Source organism: Patagioenas fasciata, chromosome 20 (genome assembly GCF_037038585.1).
Source record: "Patagioenas fasciata isolate bPatFas1 chromosome 20, bPatFas1.hap1, whole genome shotgun sequence".
NCBI classification, from domain to species: Eukaryota; Metazoa; Chordata; class Aves; order Columbiformes; family Columbidae; genus Patagioenas; species Patagioenas fasciata.
The window spans coordinates 1,354,187-1,371,662 of NC_092539.1; the positions used below are offsets into that span (position 1 = coordinate 1,354,187).

Genomic DNA, 17,476 nt, shown 5'->3' on the forward strand with positions numbered 1-17,476 from the left:
TGAGCGGTTGTCTGGTTTTAAATGCAGTTTTGAAGGCTGTGGGGTAAGAGAGGGGTGCTGTGCTGAGGCTGGCTGTGGATGCAGTGTGGGTGCCTGAGCTTGGCCTGCACTTCAGGAACATTTTCATTTTCCCAATGACATCTAAATGCCAATTATCAAGAGCCCTCGCAAGGCATGGGGACAGTGGGGTGGGTGCCTCTACAGTGGGGTTTGGGCTGCTCCCTGCCCTGGGATGTGCTGTGTTAGTGCCCCCCCTGCCCTCCCAGCCACCCCCAAACCCCACCTGGGTGTCCTCCCCAGGGGACACTGTGCCCTGGGAGCTCCTGTGCTTCATCCTGCATGTGGCAAGGGGCTCATGCTCCATGTAACACCTGCTGATCTGCCCGGCCCTGGGGGACCCAGGACTGCGCCCTTCGCCTTCTCCTACATCCAGTGGGGTGCCCGCTGCAAAAATCTCCTGCTCCTGTCAAAGCACGGGCACACCACCACGGCTCGGTGCAGAATGTTCATGTTACAAAAGATAACGTTGCTTTTCCCGAGAGCTTGGAGGCAGCAGGACCAGCGGCACATTCCTCGGGGGGCCAGCACCCCAGGGCGAGCACCCGCGGCTGCTCCCCAATGCTGAGAGCCGGAGCCGGCTGCTGGAGTGTGAGGGCTGCTGGTGTGATGAACTCTGCCCTGTGCGCTCCGCAGGGGTCAGCAGGCAGCTCCCGCTGCTGCCTTAGGATTTCAGTTCTCATCCCCATCTTTTGGCATTGGAGAGATAATGACCTTGTCCTGTAAAGAAAAGGCGACTGGGAATTGGTTACAGCGAACAGAGGTTGTGTCTAATCTGAAATATGAGGAATCCTTCCAAGCTGCAGAGGGGAGAACGCGTGTGCTGGCGCTCCGTGACCCCGGCAGAGGAACCAGCCCCCCAGCACACCCGGGGAGCTCTGCGGCCCCTTGTGGGTCAGTCCTGGGGCTGGTGGCTCTGCTGGGGACGACGTGGCACCAGACCTGCCAAAGGAAACCGCAGCTGGAGCTGCCTCTCAGGGTTTTGAGTTGCTGGCTGAGGAGGATGAGCAATGTTTGCATGACCTGCTCCCCGCAGGCCTCTGGGGAGGAGGATCGCAGCCTCAGCTCTTTCTGGAGCAGCTGCCTGATGGCAGTGGCAGCATTTCTAGGTCAGTCCTACAGCTCCAGGTCACTCGTTCGCTGGCAACCAGATAAGAGGCCGAGCCCTTTGCACCTCCCTGACTTGTTGCCAAAGTGTGGGCTCTGGGGGAGGCTGCTGGGATTTGCTGAGCTTTTAGGAACATGCTGTTCTGGCGTGGTTGGGGGCAAGCAGGAGCCCTTAACCCCTGTCCTTACATCTCGAAAAGTGATGTTGTCGAAGCCCTGGGGAGCGTTGCTCTCTGCTGTTGGCCCACTCGCCAGCACTCGCCGCTTCAGCCAGTACCAGCTGCCGGTGGCCACCAGTGCCAGGATGACGATGGCCAGGAGAAGGCTGAGCACCACCTCTGCCACAAAGCTGCCAGAGGGTTTCTCTGCAGGGAGAAGAGATGCTGCCAGGCCCAGATGAGCTGGCTCCAGCTGCAGCACCAGCACCTCGAGCAGCACCGAGTTGACCTTTCTGGGGTCGCAGCCAGAATCGGCCACACACCTTCCACCAGCATGTCCAGCCTGGAATGGCAGCTCCCTCCGGTGCTGTAAACGATGTCATCCAGTGCCACCGTCCCCTCCATCGGCCACGTCCACGTGGTGATTTCAAAGACGATCTGCGGGGGAAGATGGGATGTGGGGGGTGATGCACAGGGAGGGCACCCCACACTCCTGAAGGGCACCCTGCACCCCAAGCCACCCCACTCACCTGGAACTCACTGGGGCTCTGCACGGGCACCACGCCGCCGCTCCAGCCCCGGCTCTGGTGCCCTGCCACGCTCCACACCGTTCGCTGCCCCGCCACGCTCTGCAGCACCACCCGCAGCTCCCCACAAGCTGCCAGGTGGAGAGGGACAGGTGCCCAGCATCAACAGCCACCCACAGTTCCCCAAGAGCCAGGGGAGGGGGCTGGCAGCTCCTGACCAAGCCCCTGTTCCCATTCTGGGCTCATGATGTCCTTCCGCGAACAGCACCTCCTCCCTGCTGCTATTACCGAGGTGCTCCGGGATGTCCATGTGGTACCAGAACCGCAGGCAGGCGTCGGCAGCAGCAGGCAGGTGCTGGCTCTCCAGCTGGGCAGTGGTGCCCCCAGTGCCCAGCACAGCAGTGTCGAAGTGCACATAGCGACCTGGGTGGGTAGGGACAGAGCACAGGGTATCCCCCCATCCTGTAGCCCGCCCCATGTGTCTTGCTCCCCCACAAACTGCCCAGAGCAATGCCCTGAGGGCTGCAACCCTGGCTCTGCTCCTCACTGCCTTTGGGACTGAGCTGTCCCTCTAGGGCGAGGAGGGAATGGGGATGCTGTGGAGCCAGATGCCCTGGGATGCACTGAGCAGGGGACACATTCATGGGGGATCCCCTCCTCCTTGTCCTCCCAGCCACGCCAGGGTGCTGTGGGAGCGGTGGGTATCCCCTACCATTGCTTGTGCCCAGGGTGTGATCCTGCTCGGGGCCGGGGTACTTGGCAAGGGGGATCCCATTCTTCCAGCCCCAGGCGAAGCTGTGCAGGCGGGGGTCCGCAGGGCTGCTCCAGCCGCACATGTCCTGCTCAAAGTCACAGGACGCTGGGAGGAAAGGGGGGGCCTGTGATACACCCAGAACTGCAGGCACTCGCTGCCCTGCTCCACCCGGTGGGAGGCAGGGCACTGCACCCAGATTTGGGCCAGGCCAAGCTCAGGGCAGGAGCTCGGTGCCCGGCGGCCATGGCAGAGCTGTGATGGATAGGACGGGCTGTTCTCACCCCCATGGCCAGGTGCCTCCATGGGTGCCCTGTCCCTCCCAGCCAGCGTACAGCACCCCTGTGGTGTCAGCTCTCACCCGGCTCGGGGCAGACTCCGTCTGACACGTGCAGGTCGTCCAGCGCCATGTACCCATGGTCACTCCCAGCTCCCACTGCCTCAAATATCACCTGCCGGACGGTATTCAGGGTGGCACGCTGAACCTGGCGGCTGCCACGCTCCCCTCGGCACCCCCAGCCTGGCCCCTCCCTGATGGTTTTGGCTTCTTTTCCTTTTGTTCAGTTTGGGGCCCCTCATCATAAGAAGGACATTGAAATACTGGAGAGAGTGCAGAGGAGGGAAGGGAGCTGGTGAGGGACTGGAGCACAAGTGTGATGGAGTGGCTGAGGGACCTGGGGGGGTTCAGCTGGAGAACAGGAGCTGAGGGGAGACCTTCTGATCTCTGAACTGCCTGAAAGGAGCTTGGAGCATGGAGGGGGTTGGTCTCTGCTCCCAAATAGCAAGTGATAGGACAAGAGGAAATGGCCTCAAGTTGTGCCATGGGTGCTTCAGGTTGGATATTTGGAAAAAATTCTTCCCCAAAAGGGCTGTGGGGCATTGGAACAGGCTGCCCAGGGCAGTGCTGGAGTCACCATCTCTGGAGGGATTTAAAAGGTGTTTCGATGAGGTTCTTAGGGACATGGGTTAGTGCTAGAGTTGGGTTATGGTTGGACTCGATGATCCTGATGGTCTCTTCCAACTGAAATTATTCTACGTTTCTATGATGCGAGGTCCCTGGCACCCCGTCCTGTCTCACCTGCCAGTCTTCATCCATCTGGACAGTGACATGACCGCGGTGCCAGGCATCCGCCTCCATGGCTCTCACACTCATCACCTTCCTCCGCACCCCGCTCTGCTCCACGAAGACGTCGAGGGAGCCTGCCCAGGGCACCCACCATGGAGAGGGGTCCTGGGCTGGTGCAGCATGGGACTCCCACCCACCCAGAGGTGCCCTGGTGCCTCATGGGGGGTGGTGGCACTCACCTGGGGTCCCAGCACTCACCTGGGGTCCCGGCACTCACCTGGGGTCCCGGCACTCAGCTGGTACCAGAAGGCCAGGCACTGGGCAGGCGCCGAGGGCTGGTAGGGCTGGGAGGTGAGTGTGGCCACGTGCCCGGCCGGCAGGGAGGCCCTGCCCGTGCTCACCACCATGTAATGGCCTGGGGGAGAGAAGCCCCCATGCTGTGACCCCCCACCCAGCCCTGCTAGGGGCAGCAGGGAACTGCTGGGGCTGGACAGCCCCCCAAGGTTGGGGAGTGCTGGGGCTGGGAAAACCTGGGTTTTGGGAGTCCCAGGGTTGGGGAACCCCATACAGCGATGCCCTGTGCACATCGTGGGCAGGGCAGGCAGGGAGAGCAGGCAGACCCCTCAGGGCAGGCAGGGCTCTCCCAGAGCTGCCCGTACCTGTGGCGGTGCCCGTGGTGTGGTCGACGGGGGGGCCGGCGGTGGTGCCGGTGCCGTTGCTCTGCCGCAGCCAGGAGTGCTGGTCGCTGGCTGCCAGCCCGCAGGCGTCTGCCTCGAACGAGCAGGAGAGATCGGCCCCACAGGACCCCACTGTCAGCGCCACATCATCCAGTGCCATGTCCCCCAGGAAGCCATCACGCAGGGCCTCGAAGGCCACCTGCCACCGAGACAGAGGCGTCAAACAGCCTCACTGGCACCCGGTTGCACAGGGGGGACCTGGCCCTCACCCGGTACTGCTGCTGGCCCGTGGCGGGCAGTGTTGCCCGTCCCCGGTGCCAGATGCTACCCTGGGTGCCACGCTGGGTCCACAGCACTGTCTCCTCCTCTCCCTGCAGCCGCAGCTTGAGATTCAGGGTCCCTGAGCAAAGGGGAGCATTGGGCAACATCCTGAGCCACTCGGGGACCCCACTGGCCCAGGGGAGCAGAGCCAGGCTGGGGCGTTCCCAGGGGGGTGCCATGGGGCTGTGTACCAATCTGCGGGCCAGCCAGGCGGTACCAGAAGGAGAGGCAGTGCGAGGTTGCCATGGGCTCCTGCCAGTAGGTGACGAGCTGTGCCCGCTGCCCGTGGCTCCACAGCGCAGAGGGATCCGCAGCCATGAAGTAGCCTGAGTGTTGGGGACAGCCAGGGTGGAGGGGACATGGATACCAGTGCCCCCTGCTGCACCTGGGCCTGGATCCAGGTGCCTCTGGGCTGCCACGGCTGAGCTCACCCACGGGCATGGGGCTGCTTGGAGTGCACAGGGAACGTCCGGGCCCTGGGGATGGGAGGCTGCGGGGTCCCCGGGGCTGCCCGAGCCCCACGGGTGCGGACCCAGCTCCTTACCCGAGCCAGTGGTGTGGTCGGGGCCCTGCCCCTGCCCTGTGCCGCGCACCCATTGGAAGTCACTGGACGGGTCCTGGTACCAGCCACACATGCCTTTCTCAAAGTTGCAGGACAGCTCTGATGGGAGAGTGGACGCCGCAGCAGGGAGGGGGATAAGGCACTCCAAAAGCAAGCAGATCCTCAAAATGGCCCTTTCTCTCTGCTCCCCCACCCCACTCCCCAATATCACGCCATGCAGCTTCCCCAGGGTAGGATGTGTGCTTGGCCCCAGCCCCGGGGTTTCTGCACCATGGTCCTGTCCCTGGGCTGGGGACAGGGTGACAGTCACCAGGCAGCCCCTGTGGGACCAGCATCCACCTTTGTGGGCTGGGGTCCCATCCTGCCTGTGCCTGCCCTCCCTGCCCACAGGCCATACCTGCAGCCCCTGGGGGCACCACATCGGGGTGGCACTGTACGAATGTCACATTGTCAATGCCAGCAGTCGCCGAGTCCTGCAAATCCACCAGCCCCAGCAGCTCGACCTGGGGACAGCGCGGTGGCAGTGAGCCCTGGGGTGAGCCCTGGGGTGAGCCCTGGGGCGCCTGGCAGCACCAGCACTGCCCCTCCAGCAGCCAGCCAGGCTGGTCCCTGTGCCCCTGGGTGCACCTGGAAGGGCCGGGTCCTCTCTCCCAGTGGGACATGGACGTGTCCCCTGGCCATGCTGTCGTGCCCTTGTGTGTGCCAGGCCAGGTGTTTGGTGCCAGTGCTGTGATCTGTGATGCTGACAGCGAGGAAGCCTGGGCAGGAGAGCCGGTGACGAGGCGTGGGGACCAGCAGTCCCCAGCCACAGGATGAGAGCCCCCTGGGGCCTGGCCCCCACCCAACCCACAGCCACAGGGGACAGGGTTGGGGACAGTTATGGGTACAGGGACACCCCAGCTCCAGGATGGTGCGATGGGATGGAGCAGGGCCGGGAGGTGCTGTGAAGGCGGGCAGGCGTGGGGGGCTCTGTCCGGGGCTGGGCAGGGGGTACCTTGGGGCCCGCTGTGGATGTGGTAGCTCATCTCCATGGCGCAGGCAGGGCCAGAGGGGCCCAGGAGAGGCGTGCGTGCCTTTGCAGGAGCCACCATTTGTCCTTCTCCTGCCTGGATGACCAGGAAATCCCCTGGGCACAGAAACACCCTGAGAGGTCAGGGCAGGGGCCTTGCACCCCTGGCAGCGCCCCAGCCCAGCACCCTGCCTGGGCATCACCCCCACCCTTCCCTCGGTGCCACCCACCCACCCCGGCTGGGCAGGAGCAGGGGGTCACTGTGCACTGGGAGCCCCCATGGGGCTGGGGACCAAAGAGCATCTTCTCGCTGCAGGGAATGGCCTCACCAGTGAGGACGGTGTTGGTGGGCTCAGCGGCCCCCTGCACAGCCCAGCGCAGCTGCCCCACGCTGACGTCGTGCCAGCCCTCGGCCCCCGCCTCGGAGGTGGTTGCTCCTGCAAAAGTCCAAGCTCAGCCCCGCTGGGCCAGCACACGACCCGGGGGCTACATGGGCACCCACCTCCCCCGGCCGTGCCAGCCAAGGGGAGCGTGAGTCACCCTGTCCCGGTCCCCTCCGCCGCATGGCTCCTGGGGGAGCCGGCTGCCCGCCCGCGGCTCTCACCGCAGCGCTTCTCATCAGAGCCGTCAGCACATGTCTCAGCGAAGTCACAGGCCAGCTCGGCGTCGATGCAGCCCCCGCTGTCACAGGGCACCTCCCCAGCTGCACAGGGGCTGGCACCCGCCTGGCTCGGCAGGGTGATCGAAGCCTCCTCTGATGGTGAAACACCCCATGGTGGAGATCAGTGGTGAGATGGCCCAGCAGTGTCACCCCTTAAACCCACAGCCTCTCCTGATGTCCCCTGTCCCTTACCATCTCCATAGCTGTCATGTCCCCCAGCCCTGCCCACTGCCACCAGATGAAGGGGACCAAGGTGGGAGCTGCCCTGCGTGACGTGGCTCAGGGCAGGAGGTTTTGGGGTGGAGGGGTGGGAGGTGTCACAGCTACAAGATGAGGACATGAGGCAACCCGGGCAAGTGCTTGCCATGCTCTGCCCCCGATGGTCACCATGATGAGCAGAGGGACAGGCAGACCCTGCAGTGGGTCCTTTAGAGAGGTACCATGGGCACAGGACACCTGGGGAGCTCTGCCTGTGCAGGAGCAGGGATGGGGAATGGCTGCCCCCCAGCTCACCCTGCTCCCACACACAGCCTGGAGACAGGAACAGGTCATCGATGGCCACGGTCCCTGCGCCACTGGCCACCCCCTCGATCAGCACCTGCAGGGAAGCACCACGCCGGCTATGTCAACATGGGGGTACACAGGGGAGCTGCAGGACCGGGGGAGCCCAGCTCCCATGGTCAGCCAGCACGGTCCCCAAGGAAGGGGCTTGGGGGGGCAGGGGTGACATTGCGGCTGGCAGGGGTGCGTGGCGAGGCTGACAGGGTCATGGGGGCTTCGGGTGACGGTGCTGCCCCTGCACACAGCCATGCAGCTGCCCAGGGTGCTGTGTGCCCTCAGGGTGCCATCAGGGTGTCCTCCAGGGCCAGCTGTGAGGGTGTCGGGTTGTGTGGGTGGCCATTGGAGACAGCAGACGGGACAGTGGGAAGGCATGGGGTGACATGGGATGGATGACAGCACCTCTCCCCTGCCCTTTCCAGCAGGGTGGTCCCTGGGCTGGGGGGCTGGTAGAGGGATTGGAGGTGTGGGCACAGGGGCATGAAGGTGACACATACCAGCACCAGGAGGCTCAGCTCTGGCATCTGGTTCCCAGTTCAACCCCTACCCCTGGTCCCATGGGTGCATACTGGGGGTAGCCCTGTGCCCTCCCCAGCACCCCTTGCCCCAGCACAGCACCAGCCACCTTGAAGCTCTCCGTCACATTGAAGTCCACTCTCTCCCGGACCCAGCAGTTGCCCAGGTCTCCTGTCCTCTCCCTCATCAGGTGCTTGGTGGAGTTGATCACGTAGGAGATGCTGAGGCTGTTGGTGGTTGAGCCATGGAGGTGGCAGTACAGCACGAGCTGGGGATGGGGAGAGGGGGTGAGCGAGACCTGAAGCCTCAGGGAAGAGGCACGGAGACTCCTGAATGCCACAGCTTGGCTGCCACCCCACGGGATGCTCACAATGGTGGGGCTGGAGGAGCTCAGCTGGCACTGGAGATGCCACCAAATCTCTCCCCAAAACACGCTGCCCATGTCTAGCAAAGGGCCAAACATAACCCCAGTCCCATGCGGGGATCCCCACAGCCCCCCATTACCGCCATGCCCACAGGGGCTGTGACATGGGGTCCTAGCCGTGACTCACAGAGCAGGATTTGTTGACCTTCAAAGTGGAGCTGCTGAGCCGGGCTGTGCCGCCAGCCCCTGTGGCCGAGGTGCTGCCCACGTGGAGGAAAAAACCTACAGGAGGTGCCGGCAAGGGGCTGAGTGGGGCCGGGTTGGGTGTGCGGATGCAAGTTGCTCTTTTCTCAGCACAGCCATAAGCCGAGCCGAGGGCTGTGTTGCCCCAGGGGCTGGAGGACACAACCAGCCTGGGGCCGTCATGCCCTGGGAGCAGCTCTGCGTCCCCCTGGCTGGTGCTCGGCCACGTACCTGCCCTGCTGTTACTGCTGTGGTCCCGGGTGGGGATGCCGTACCCGGTCCCCAGGTTCAGGCTCGTGTTCCTCTCCCACATCGGCTGCGCGACCTCCACCTCCCAGCTGCAGAGCCCTTCCTCAAAGGAGCAGTGCCTGAAGGACTCTGCAGGGAGGCAGGGACAGCAGAGTGACCCAGGGAGGCTCCTGTGATGGGCTGACCCCACCACAAAGCCCTCAGGTTGATTTTGCCCCTCTGGCTGCAGAGCTATGGGGTAGAGCTGGGGTGGCCCCTACCAGGGGAGACCCTCAGCCCATCCGTACAGTCAAGGGCCACTGGGCAGGACTGCCTTGGGGCCAGGGATGCTCACTGCACTGCTCTGTGTCCTCGTCCGAGCCGTCCCCGCAGTCGTCGGTGCCGTCGCAGAAGCGGTGCTGTGCCAGGCAGGAGCCCCGGCGGCAGCGGTTCTCCTCCACACAGACCTGCTGCCCGGGCTCTGGGGGAGTGGGACACACCATGAGCACCTGGCCAGCATGTGGGGACCCCAGCACATGCTGGGCTCCCCCCACAGCCTTCCCTGGGTTGCTCGAGGGAAAAGGGTTTTGCTGCCCGCCCGGTGCCCTGGCCAGGCAGGTGCACCCAAGACACAGCGGGCAGCAGCAGAGTTCCCCCTGGCTTCAATGCCCAGACCAGTTTCCCTGGGAATCCTGGCTCACATCTCCTCCCAGCGATGAGGAACTCACCCTGTAAGCCACAGTTCCTGAAGATGATGTCGTCGAGTGCCAGCTCTGCCCCGCAGGCCGGGGGTTGTGTCAGGGAGAAGATGAGCTGCCGACAAGATGCCACAGATGGCGCGAGCTGAGTATCTGCCTGAGCCACCCGTGCATCCTGGGCTTCTGCTGCATCGCATGGCTGCTCTGGCCCCAGATCACGGGGAGGGCGTCCAGGTACCAACATGGTCCTGTCTCACCTGGAACTGCTCCGCAATCCGGCCTGGGTAGGCAACCAGCTGGTGCCAGCCCTCGCCTCCGCGCTCAGGGCTCTGCCACAGCTCCACCACCTCGTCCCCGTGTGCCATGGCAAGGCGCAGCACCGGCTGCTCCAGCTGGGTGAGTCCTGTGGGGAGCCCCAAGACATGGCCCTCAGCACTGAGCACCCCCCACAGGGACAAGCTGAGCCCCACCAGTTCTGGGGACTGGACCTGAGACCCCTGGGTCCCGCCAGCTCTGCCTGTGGAGCGTGGAAGAGGTGAGCGGGATGGCAAGGACCCATGTGGCAGTGTCGGTGGCTCTGTCCCTGCTATGGGGGCAGATGGCCAAGTCCCTCCCCACTGACCCCATCGTTGCTTCCCTGTACCCCAAAGCCCGGCCGTGGGAGCCCTCACCACTTCCCGAGAGGTGGTACCAGGCCCTGATCTCGCAGGTGGCAGCTGCGTCCCGCATCACCGGTGACCTGAGCCAGGCCGTGGCTTTGGTCTTTGCCGGGGGCGACACCGTCATCATGAACCACCCTGGGGAGGGCAGAGAGCAGGGCAGGGGCTGCAGCCCTGTGGGATGGCACCAGAGCTGCGGCCAGCACTGCGCCTGCCCCGCCGTGGGACTGCTTCAGCCCCCGCACCCCACAGCCCAGAGGTACAGTGCTGTGGGTGCCCAGAGCCCACTCACCAGCCAAGCAGCTCCCACCTACCCAGGTCAGTGCCCACGGTGTGGTCTGAGTGGGGCCCCGTGCCCCAGGTGGCCAGGCTGGCCCGGCCCCGCACCCATCTGAACACCGAGGTGCTCACATCCTGCCAGCCGCAGTCGCCCTCCTCGAAATCACAGGTGAAAGGGGTGCCCAGCACCGCCGAGCCCCGCAGGTACCCTGGGGATGGGCAGACGGGGTGTCATGGCATGGCTGGATCCACCCCGGGGACCTGCACCCACCTTGGGGACCTGCACCCCCACCAGGGACCCGCACCACCATGCCTGCAGCCCCATCACCGCTCTCCCCCAGGCGCAGGGCTGGGGCGCGGGGCAGGGGCCGGGCACTCACCGCACTGGTTCTCATCCGAGCAGTCGCTGCAGTCGCAGACGAAGTTGCAGAGCTGCTCAGCCACGCTGCTGCAGCTGTTGACAACCAAGGACTCAGCACAGAGGACGGTGCTGGCTACGGGAGAGACAATGAGGCTGAAAACCCTGCAAAGATCTGGGCATGGTGCCCACGGCAGGTAACAGAGGGCACATGTGGCCTGCAGGTGACATTTGTCTGGTCTTCCCAGTTTGGGACCCTGCTGGGGGGAGTGCTGAGCTCTCAGTGGCACTGTCCCTTGGACAGGATCCCCCGCACTGCCCTGGCACCCCACACCTCCCAAAGCCATCGGTGATACCCAGCCCGGATGCTGGCAGCTCCAGCACTCGCTGATTCCACGTGATCCCGTCCGACCTTCGCCAGCGGAGCCCAGAGGAGGGTTTTGCTGGGCTGGATCTGCTCCAACCCCCCCGAGCAGTGCAGCCCCTGAGGTGGGGGGGGGGACCAGTGATTCCCATGGGACCCCACACTGGGGAGGGACAAGCGGAGCAGCCAGCACCGTGTCCCTTCCCTCCCCACAGCACGACCCCCACGTAGGCAGAGAGCTCACCCAGCAGCAGGAGGATCAGCACTGCCTGCTCGGCCATCCCGGTCTCCGGCGATGGAAAACAGAGCTGGGAGAGGCACGGGGCTGGTGGGGGAGGCCACACCGCCAGCCCCGGGCTGGAATCTGCTCCCCGGGACCTGACTCGTGTTGGACTTCAGCCCCGCTGTTATCGGCTTCCCAGCCCCACAGCAGGGTTTATGGCAGAGCTGGGACAGGTCACACATGGTCCTGCTGCCTGGCACCACCATCAGCATCACAGGCGTCGAGCTGGCAGCTGTGTGTCCCCAGGAGACCTTCTGTTGCTTTTGCCTGCTGAAACCCCTTTTTCAATGGCCTTTTCCAGCCATGGCGAGATGCTGGGTGCCACTCTGACTGGGTTGGGGCCAGCTCACATGGGCCAGGGGCACAATTCGCTGGGCAAGGGAAAGGCCACTTCTTCTGCCGAGCCGGTGATGTTGCCAGTCCTAGGGGAGAAGGTGGCACCTGTGCCAGGGGTGCTGTGCCAGCTGCCCAGGCTGCGTCGTGTCTAACTGCAGGGAGGAACAATTCCTGAGCATAAGGAGCAGTGGGAGAGCCTTTGGGAGCACAGCCTGGGCTGGCAGCAGGGTGCACTCTGGCCAGGGACAGCAGCTGTGTTGTGGGGCAGTGAAAATGGGGTGGAAAGAGCAAACCTCAAGGCAGGAAAGGTATAAATAGATCGTGATGCACCCAGGCAATGGTGAGCTGCAGCAGGTAGGGATCCATAGGACTGAGGGCATCTAGCCATAAAACTGTTGGGGCTTCAAATTCAGAACAAAATTCTGGCTGTCTTGAGACTTGGGACAGGCTGGGAGAGGAGACAGTGACGGGCAGGAGGACATGCAGGACAGCCTGGCCCTGCAGCTGGCTGAGCTGCCTTTGCCAAAAGGTGGGGCTCCAGCCCAGCCCCAGGGACCTGGTGGGGCAGTCCCCAGGGCCGTGCCGATGGCAGGAGTGGGACTCAGCCTGACCAGCAGCCTGGCAGCCCTGTGCTCCCGCTGCCACGTGTGGTCTGTGCGGTCGCTGCTTTGGGAGGGTGCCCAGGCCAGCACAGGGCCTGGCTGCTTCCCTGAGCTCGCAGCTGCCTCTGCCCAGCCCTTCCCCAGCTGGCCCTGGGGACCCGGAGGTGCCACCAGCGGGAGCCAGCGCTCCCCCCTGCCCGCACCGCCCCGGCTGGCAGGAGCATCTCAGCACCCAGCTCACGTGGGAGACGCCTGGCTATAGGTCACTCCTGGGGGTAACAACCACAGCAGAGCCCCAGGAAGGGCCATTCAGCCTGGAAGGAGCGTGGCTCAGCAATCAGAGCCCCACACAGCACCACCAGAGCTACCCGGTGATGGCAACCACAGCCCATTTGCCTCAGTTTCCCACCAGGGCAGGGGGAGCTGCTGCCAGGGCTGACGGGGGCTGGTGCTGCTATGGGGGAGACCTCCTGGCTCTGCTGCCGGCAGCCCCTGCGCCCGGAGCTGGGGCCCCGCTGCTCACAGCTGAGTGTGGAGGTTTGTCCCCTCCTTGTTGATGGCCTTGGACAACAGATTGCAGCACGATTGCATCAGGTGCAGTAAAATGCAGGGTTCAGCTCCTTGCCCCTGCAGGAGCCAGGACAGGCAGGGGCCAGCAGCCCTGTGCCTTCCCCACCTGGGCAGGCTGGGGCTGGCAGCACCCGCGGGCAGCAGCCCTGCCTGTTCCTGCCTGCTCAGAAACCTGGCAGGCACTGAGCTGACCATGAACCAGCACCACAGCCTCCAGCAAAGCGGCCACCAGGCTCCCAGGTGCTGTAGGCAGAGCATCTACCACAGGTCTGATCCCTCCTCTCTGCACTGGGGATGCTCAGCTCCCAGTATGAGGGCAATGTGGACATACTGGAGCAGAGCCAGCCAGGGGCTGTGACTGTGATGAAGGGACTGCACTTCCCAGGAGGACAGGCCCAGAGAGCTGGAGCTGCTCAGTCTGGAGAAGGCACAGGGAGATGTCACCCATGTGGATAAAGCCCTGACAGGAGGGGGTGGTGGGACAGAGCCAGCAAGTGTCCCATGAAGTGACAAGAGATGACAAGAGCAAAGGAAGAACATTAAATGCCACTTTATCTAATGAAAAAACCTTGTTTTCTGTGAGGGTCATTGAAACCAGAGCAGGTTGCCCAGGCTGCTGTGGGGTCTCCATCTGTGGAGATGCCAAAACCCCACCTGGCCACAGCCCTGAGCAACTTGCTGGAGCCGGCACTGCCAAGCAGGGGTGGACAGGACATCTCCAGAGCTGCTCCAAGCCCTGCGAGTCAGTGACTTGGGAAGCTGTGCTCCCCCATGTGACTAGTGCAAGGCAGTCAGCCCCCACCCACCCAGTTTGTCACCTAATGGCCACCAGTGTCCAGCGCACACATGCATGTTGGCTGACGCTCACCCTAGCACAGGGGAGATGGCCAACAGCTCGCAGAGACAAGGTCCAGGCACAGCAGAGCTGTTTTTCTAGCGTGGACCCAGAGCAATCTCGTGCACAGCACTCAGCTTTTTTCCCGCTCCACCAGCTTGCAGGGCTGGAGATGGCTCTGGGCACAATCCTCTGCAGGAGACACAGCTCCAGCCCTGCACGCCCAGCTTGGCCCACGCAGCTCATCCCCATCTGTCATCATCTGCCTTTGGAGTCTGGGGCAGGACACAGCACGGGCTGAACTTGAGCAGGTTCTGTCAAGCTGGGAGGAGTGGCTGACACTGGAAGCTGTGCTGCCATACAGAGACCTGGACAGGCTGGAGAGCTGGGTGGGGAAAATGTAATAAGGGCAAGTGTAGAGTCTTGAATCTGGGCAGGAACAACCCCAGGTTCCAGTGTAAGTTGAGGAATGAGCTATTAGAGAGCAACGTAGGGGAAAGGGACCTGGGGGTCCTGGGGACAGCAGGGTGACCATGAGCCAGCACTGGGCCCTTGTGGCCAGGAAGCCAATGGTACCTGGGGTGGGTTAGAAGGGGGTGGTCAGTAGGCCAGAGAGGTTCTCCTGCCCCTCTGCTCTGCCCTGGGGAGACCACACCTGGAATATTGTGTCCAGTTGTGGCCCCTCAGTTCCAGAAGGACAGGGAACTGCTGGAGAGAGAACAGTGCAGGGCAACCAACATGACTAAGGGAGTGGAGCATCTCCCGTGTGAGGAAAGACTGAGAGAGTTGGGGCTCTTTAGTTTGGAGAAGACTGAGGGGTGATCTTATTAATGTTTACAAATATACAACGGGTGAGTGTCAGGAGGATGGAGCCAGGCTCTTCTCAGTGACAAACAATGGTAGGACAAGGGGTAATGGGTTTAAGCTGGAACATAAGAGGTTCCACTTAAACTTGAGAAGAAACTTCTTCCTGGTGAGGGTGGCAGAGCCTGGCCCAGGCTGCCCAGGGAGGTTGTGGAGTCCCCTTCTCTGCAGACATTCAAACCCGCCTGGACACCTTCCTGTGGAACCTCATCTGGGTGTTCTGCTCCATGGGGGGATTGCACTGGATGAGCTTTCCAGGTCCCTTCCAACCCCTGACATTCTGGGATTCTATGATTCTGTCAACCCTGCACAGCTCAGGGTACAGAGGAACCAGCTCTTGTCTGGGTAACCCGCATCCCTGAACGCGAGGGGCCAGGCAAGGAGGCAGCATCAGGAGCTGTGAGCACACAGGATTGCAGCCTGACGGTGCTGGGACCAGGGGAGGGGAGGTTCCTACAGCCCCAACCTTGCACGGGATGGCAATGGATGGATCCACCCGGCCAGCCTCACCCACACGTCTCCCTCGAGCTCTCCTGCAGCTTTTTCCAGTCTCCCCCTGCTGCTCCTCGCTGGAAGTGCAAGCAGAGTCTCCCTGGGAAATACTGAAGGGCAGGAGCCGGTCCTGCCGTGCAGACGGCCGAGGTCAAGGCCGATGCTCTGCCTCAAAGTGACACCACCTGCTGTGAGAGTCGGTCTGAAGAACAGTATTTGCCTGAACATCTCCATCAGGGACTTAGGGAACAGATGCCCTGACAGCCCGACTGGACATTGTTGAGATCTCCCCATCAAAGGATCACAGATCATGACGGAGGCCCAACAGGACACTGCTTCAGGACCTGAGACCATACGGATGCCTTGGGACTCACTGGTGGTAGCTAATCCTCTTTACTCCTTCTTCTTTCCTTTTTCTTCACTTTCTCTATCGTGTGCCGCTTTACGGGCCAAATAATAAAGTAACACTGTTTGATTGAATTATAACTCCCTGGCATTTTGGTTGCCTCAATTTTGCGCTTCGAGATCAAGCTAAACAAACCATCACGAGTCCATCACCGAATGGACCGTGACACCTGCCCGGGCGGGAACGGGTCCGTTCTGCCAAGCCACACTCCGGGCAGCTCAGCCCCAGCAGAGGATGCACATGGTCCTGCCCACGAGACCACCCTGCCCTTCCCTCTGCCAGCCCTGCAGACCTGTCACTTTCTCCTCATCTTCCTCAGCCCTTCCCAAGGCAAATCCTGATGTACCTTCTGCTGTCCCCACCCCAGACCCTGCCAGCTCTGGGCTCAGCCAGGGTGTCATTCCTGATGTGACAGCTACAACCCAGACCTGGGAGAAGGAGCAGGCTGAGCCATGAATGCCCGACCACACAAGCAGCTGCACTCCCCAATGTGTTTAATTTTCACATACACACGTGGGACAAACCCGCTCGCCACTGGGGAGGCTGGGGCAGAGTGCCCACTGGTTTCACCAAGGCCTTGCTGTGCTGTGCCAGGGAGGTGGGAAGCACGTGGAAAGTCCGGTGATGGCGGAGAACGGGTGAGTTCAACACAAAGGAAAACCAGGAAAGCCCAGTGAGCTGCCAAGCACAGGAAGCCTGCTGCTCCCACCCCGACTCCGGATCCGACCGCACCAGCTCCACACTGGTGCCACTGCCTGCCCAGAGCCAGTCAGTAACCTTCATCCGCCCAGGTGACCTCGTAGTCTGGATACTTGGCTTTCAGCTTCTCCGTAGTCACAGAGTGGTCCGCTCGGCCAAAGCCCTGGCAGAGGAGAGAGGGTCCTGAAGCAGAGACGGTGCAGAGGGGAGCTCGGCAAACCCCTGGGGTGCCTCACCGCAACCAGATGCTCTGGCAACAGCCTCTGGCAGATGCTGCTGAGCCCATGCCTATGAAACTCCGATCGGTTCCAGTCCCTCTGTGGTAACGGCTCAGACTGCACAACTCAGCGTGGGGACAGTGCCACCCTGGAGCTGTTAAAACCAGCACCGGCATCACTGACACCCTCCCTGGGGCACTCAGGGGGACGCGGGCAGCACACGTCCCCCCCAGCAGCGCCACTGCCCCTCGGCTCGGCCTCTCTGCTCCCGGGGGGATGCGGTGCGGATTTGGCCACAAGCAGTGGGACCAGCACGGGCACTCGTGCCGCCGTCGGGAGCAGCTGCACCCAGGGGTGGGTCCCGCCGCCCCAGCCCCTCGCTTACCACCGAGTACCCGTAGACGTGGATCTTCCTCTCCTGGGGGCGGTGGGAGAGGCGGCCGCCCCCCAGGCACTCGCAGTCCAGGCCCTGCTGCGCCAGCTCCTGCGCCGTCTGCGCGTAGATGTCGGCTGCGGGGGGAGGGAGCCGTGGGGCGGGGGCACGCGTGGGGCGGGAGAGGGAGCGAGGGGACCCGCCGCCTGACCCACCGCCCGCGGTGGGGTCCCGGGGCCGGGCTGCTGCCCGCGGAGCGACCGCTCCCCTCGGAGTCCCCGGGTGGGCGAGATGGGGCCCCACCGGGGATCCCGCCCCCCCGGGGCCCGCGCCCCTCACCGTGGTACTCGGCCCAGCCGTGGCCGCGCACGACGTCCTTCCCGGGCCCGTCGGCCGCGCGCACGCGCAGCAGCACGTACTTGAAGACGCCGTCGCCATCGATCTCCACGTCCGGGACCCGCGACAGCGCCTCGGCCGCCGCCGCCATCGCGCCCGCCGCGCGCCGCGCCCCGCCCCTTCCGCCCGGCCCGGGCCCGCCCCGAGGCCCCGCCCACAGCGGGTGGAGCCCAGACCGGCGCCGGGTGCTCCCGGGCAGTGCGGGAACGGGGACACCGGGGAGCCGAGGGCACCGGGAC

The 17,476-nt window shown here is 63.6% G+C and overlaps 2 protein-coding genes across 3 annotated transcripts; both read right to left on the reverse strand.

The window, feature by feature from the left end:
* Positions 1-492: 492 nt before the first annotated feature.
* MAMDC4 (MAM domain containing 4) lies at positions 493-11,563 on the reverse strand. Its single transcript, XM_065853946.2, has 29 exons — positions 11,408-11,563; positions 10,822-10,935; positions 10,477-10,650; positions 10,175-10,300; positions 9,761-9,906; positions 9,534-9,618; positions 9,161-9,286; positions 8,809-8,955; positions 8,522-8,616; positions 8,080-8,238; positions 7,410-7,494; positions 6,840-6,989; positions 6,565-6,672; positions 6,221-6,352; positions 5,854-5,984; positions 5,624-5,729; positions 5,209-5,325; positions 4,856-4,990; positions 4,613-4,743; positions 4,326-4,542; positions 3,944-4,081; positions 3,679-3,800; positions 2,962-3,052; positions 2,562-2,708; positions 2,138-2,272; positions 1,853-1,980; positions 1,646-1,760; positions 1,354-1,529; positions 493-777 (listed from the first exon to the last, which is right to left on the reverse strand). Exons 1-29 carry the CDS (start codon positions 11,442-11,444, stop codon positions 730-732), a joined length of 3,621 nt encoding a protein of 1,206 aa, XP_065710018.2. The 5' UTR covers positions 11,445-11,563; the 3' UTR covers positions 493-729.
* A 4,465-nt stretch (positions 11,564-16,028) lies between these two features.
* PHPT1 (phosphohistidine phosphatase 1) lies at positions 16,029-17,362 on the reverse strand. Of its 2 annotated transcripts, none has more exons than XM_065853931.2 (3): positions 17,181-17,362; positions 16,854-16,978; positions 16,029-16,413 (listed from the first exon to the last, which is right to left on the reverse strand). In XM_065853931.2, the coding sequence occupies exons 1-3, from the start codon at positions 17,326-17,328 to the stop codon at positions 16,321-16,323; spliced, it is 366 nt and encodes a 121-aa protein (XP_065710003.2). In that variant the 5' UTR covers positions 17,329-17,362; the 3' UTR covers positions 16,029-16,320. The 2 variants fall into 2 exon arrangements, with proteins under 2 accessions (XP_065710003.2, XP_065710004.2); XM_065853932.2 differs by having other exon boundaries at positions 17,261-17,345.
* Positions 17,363-17,476: the final 114 nt, after the last annotated feature.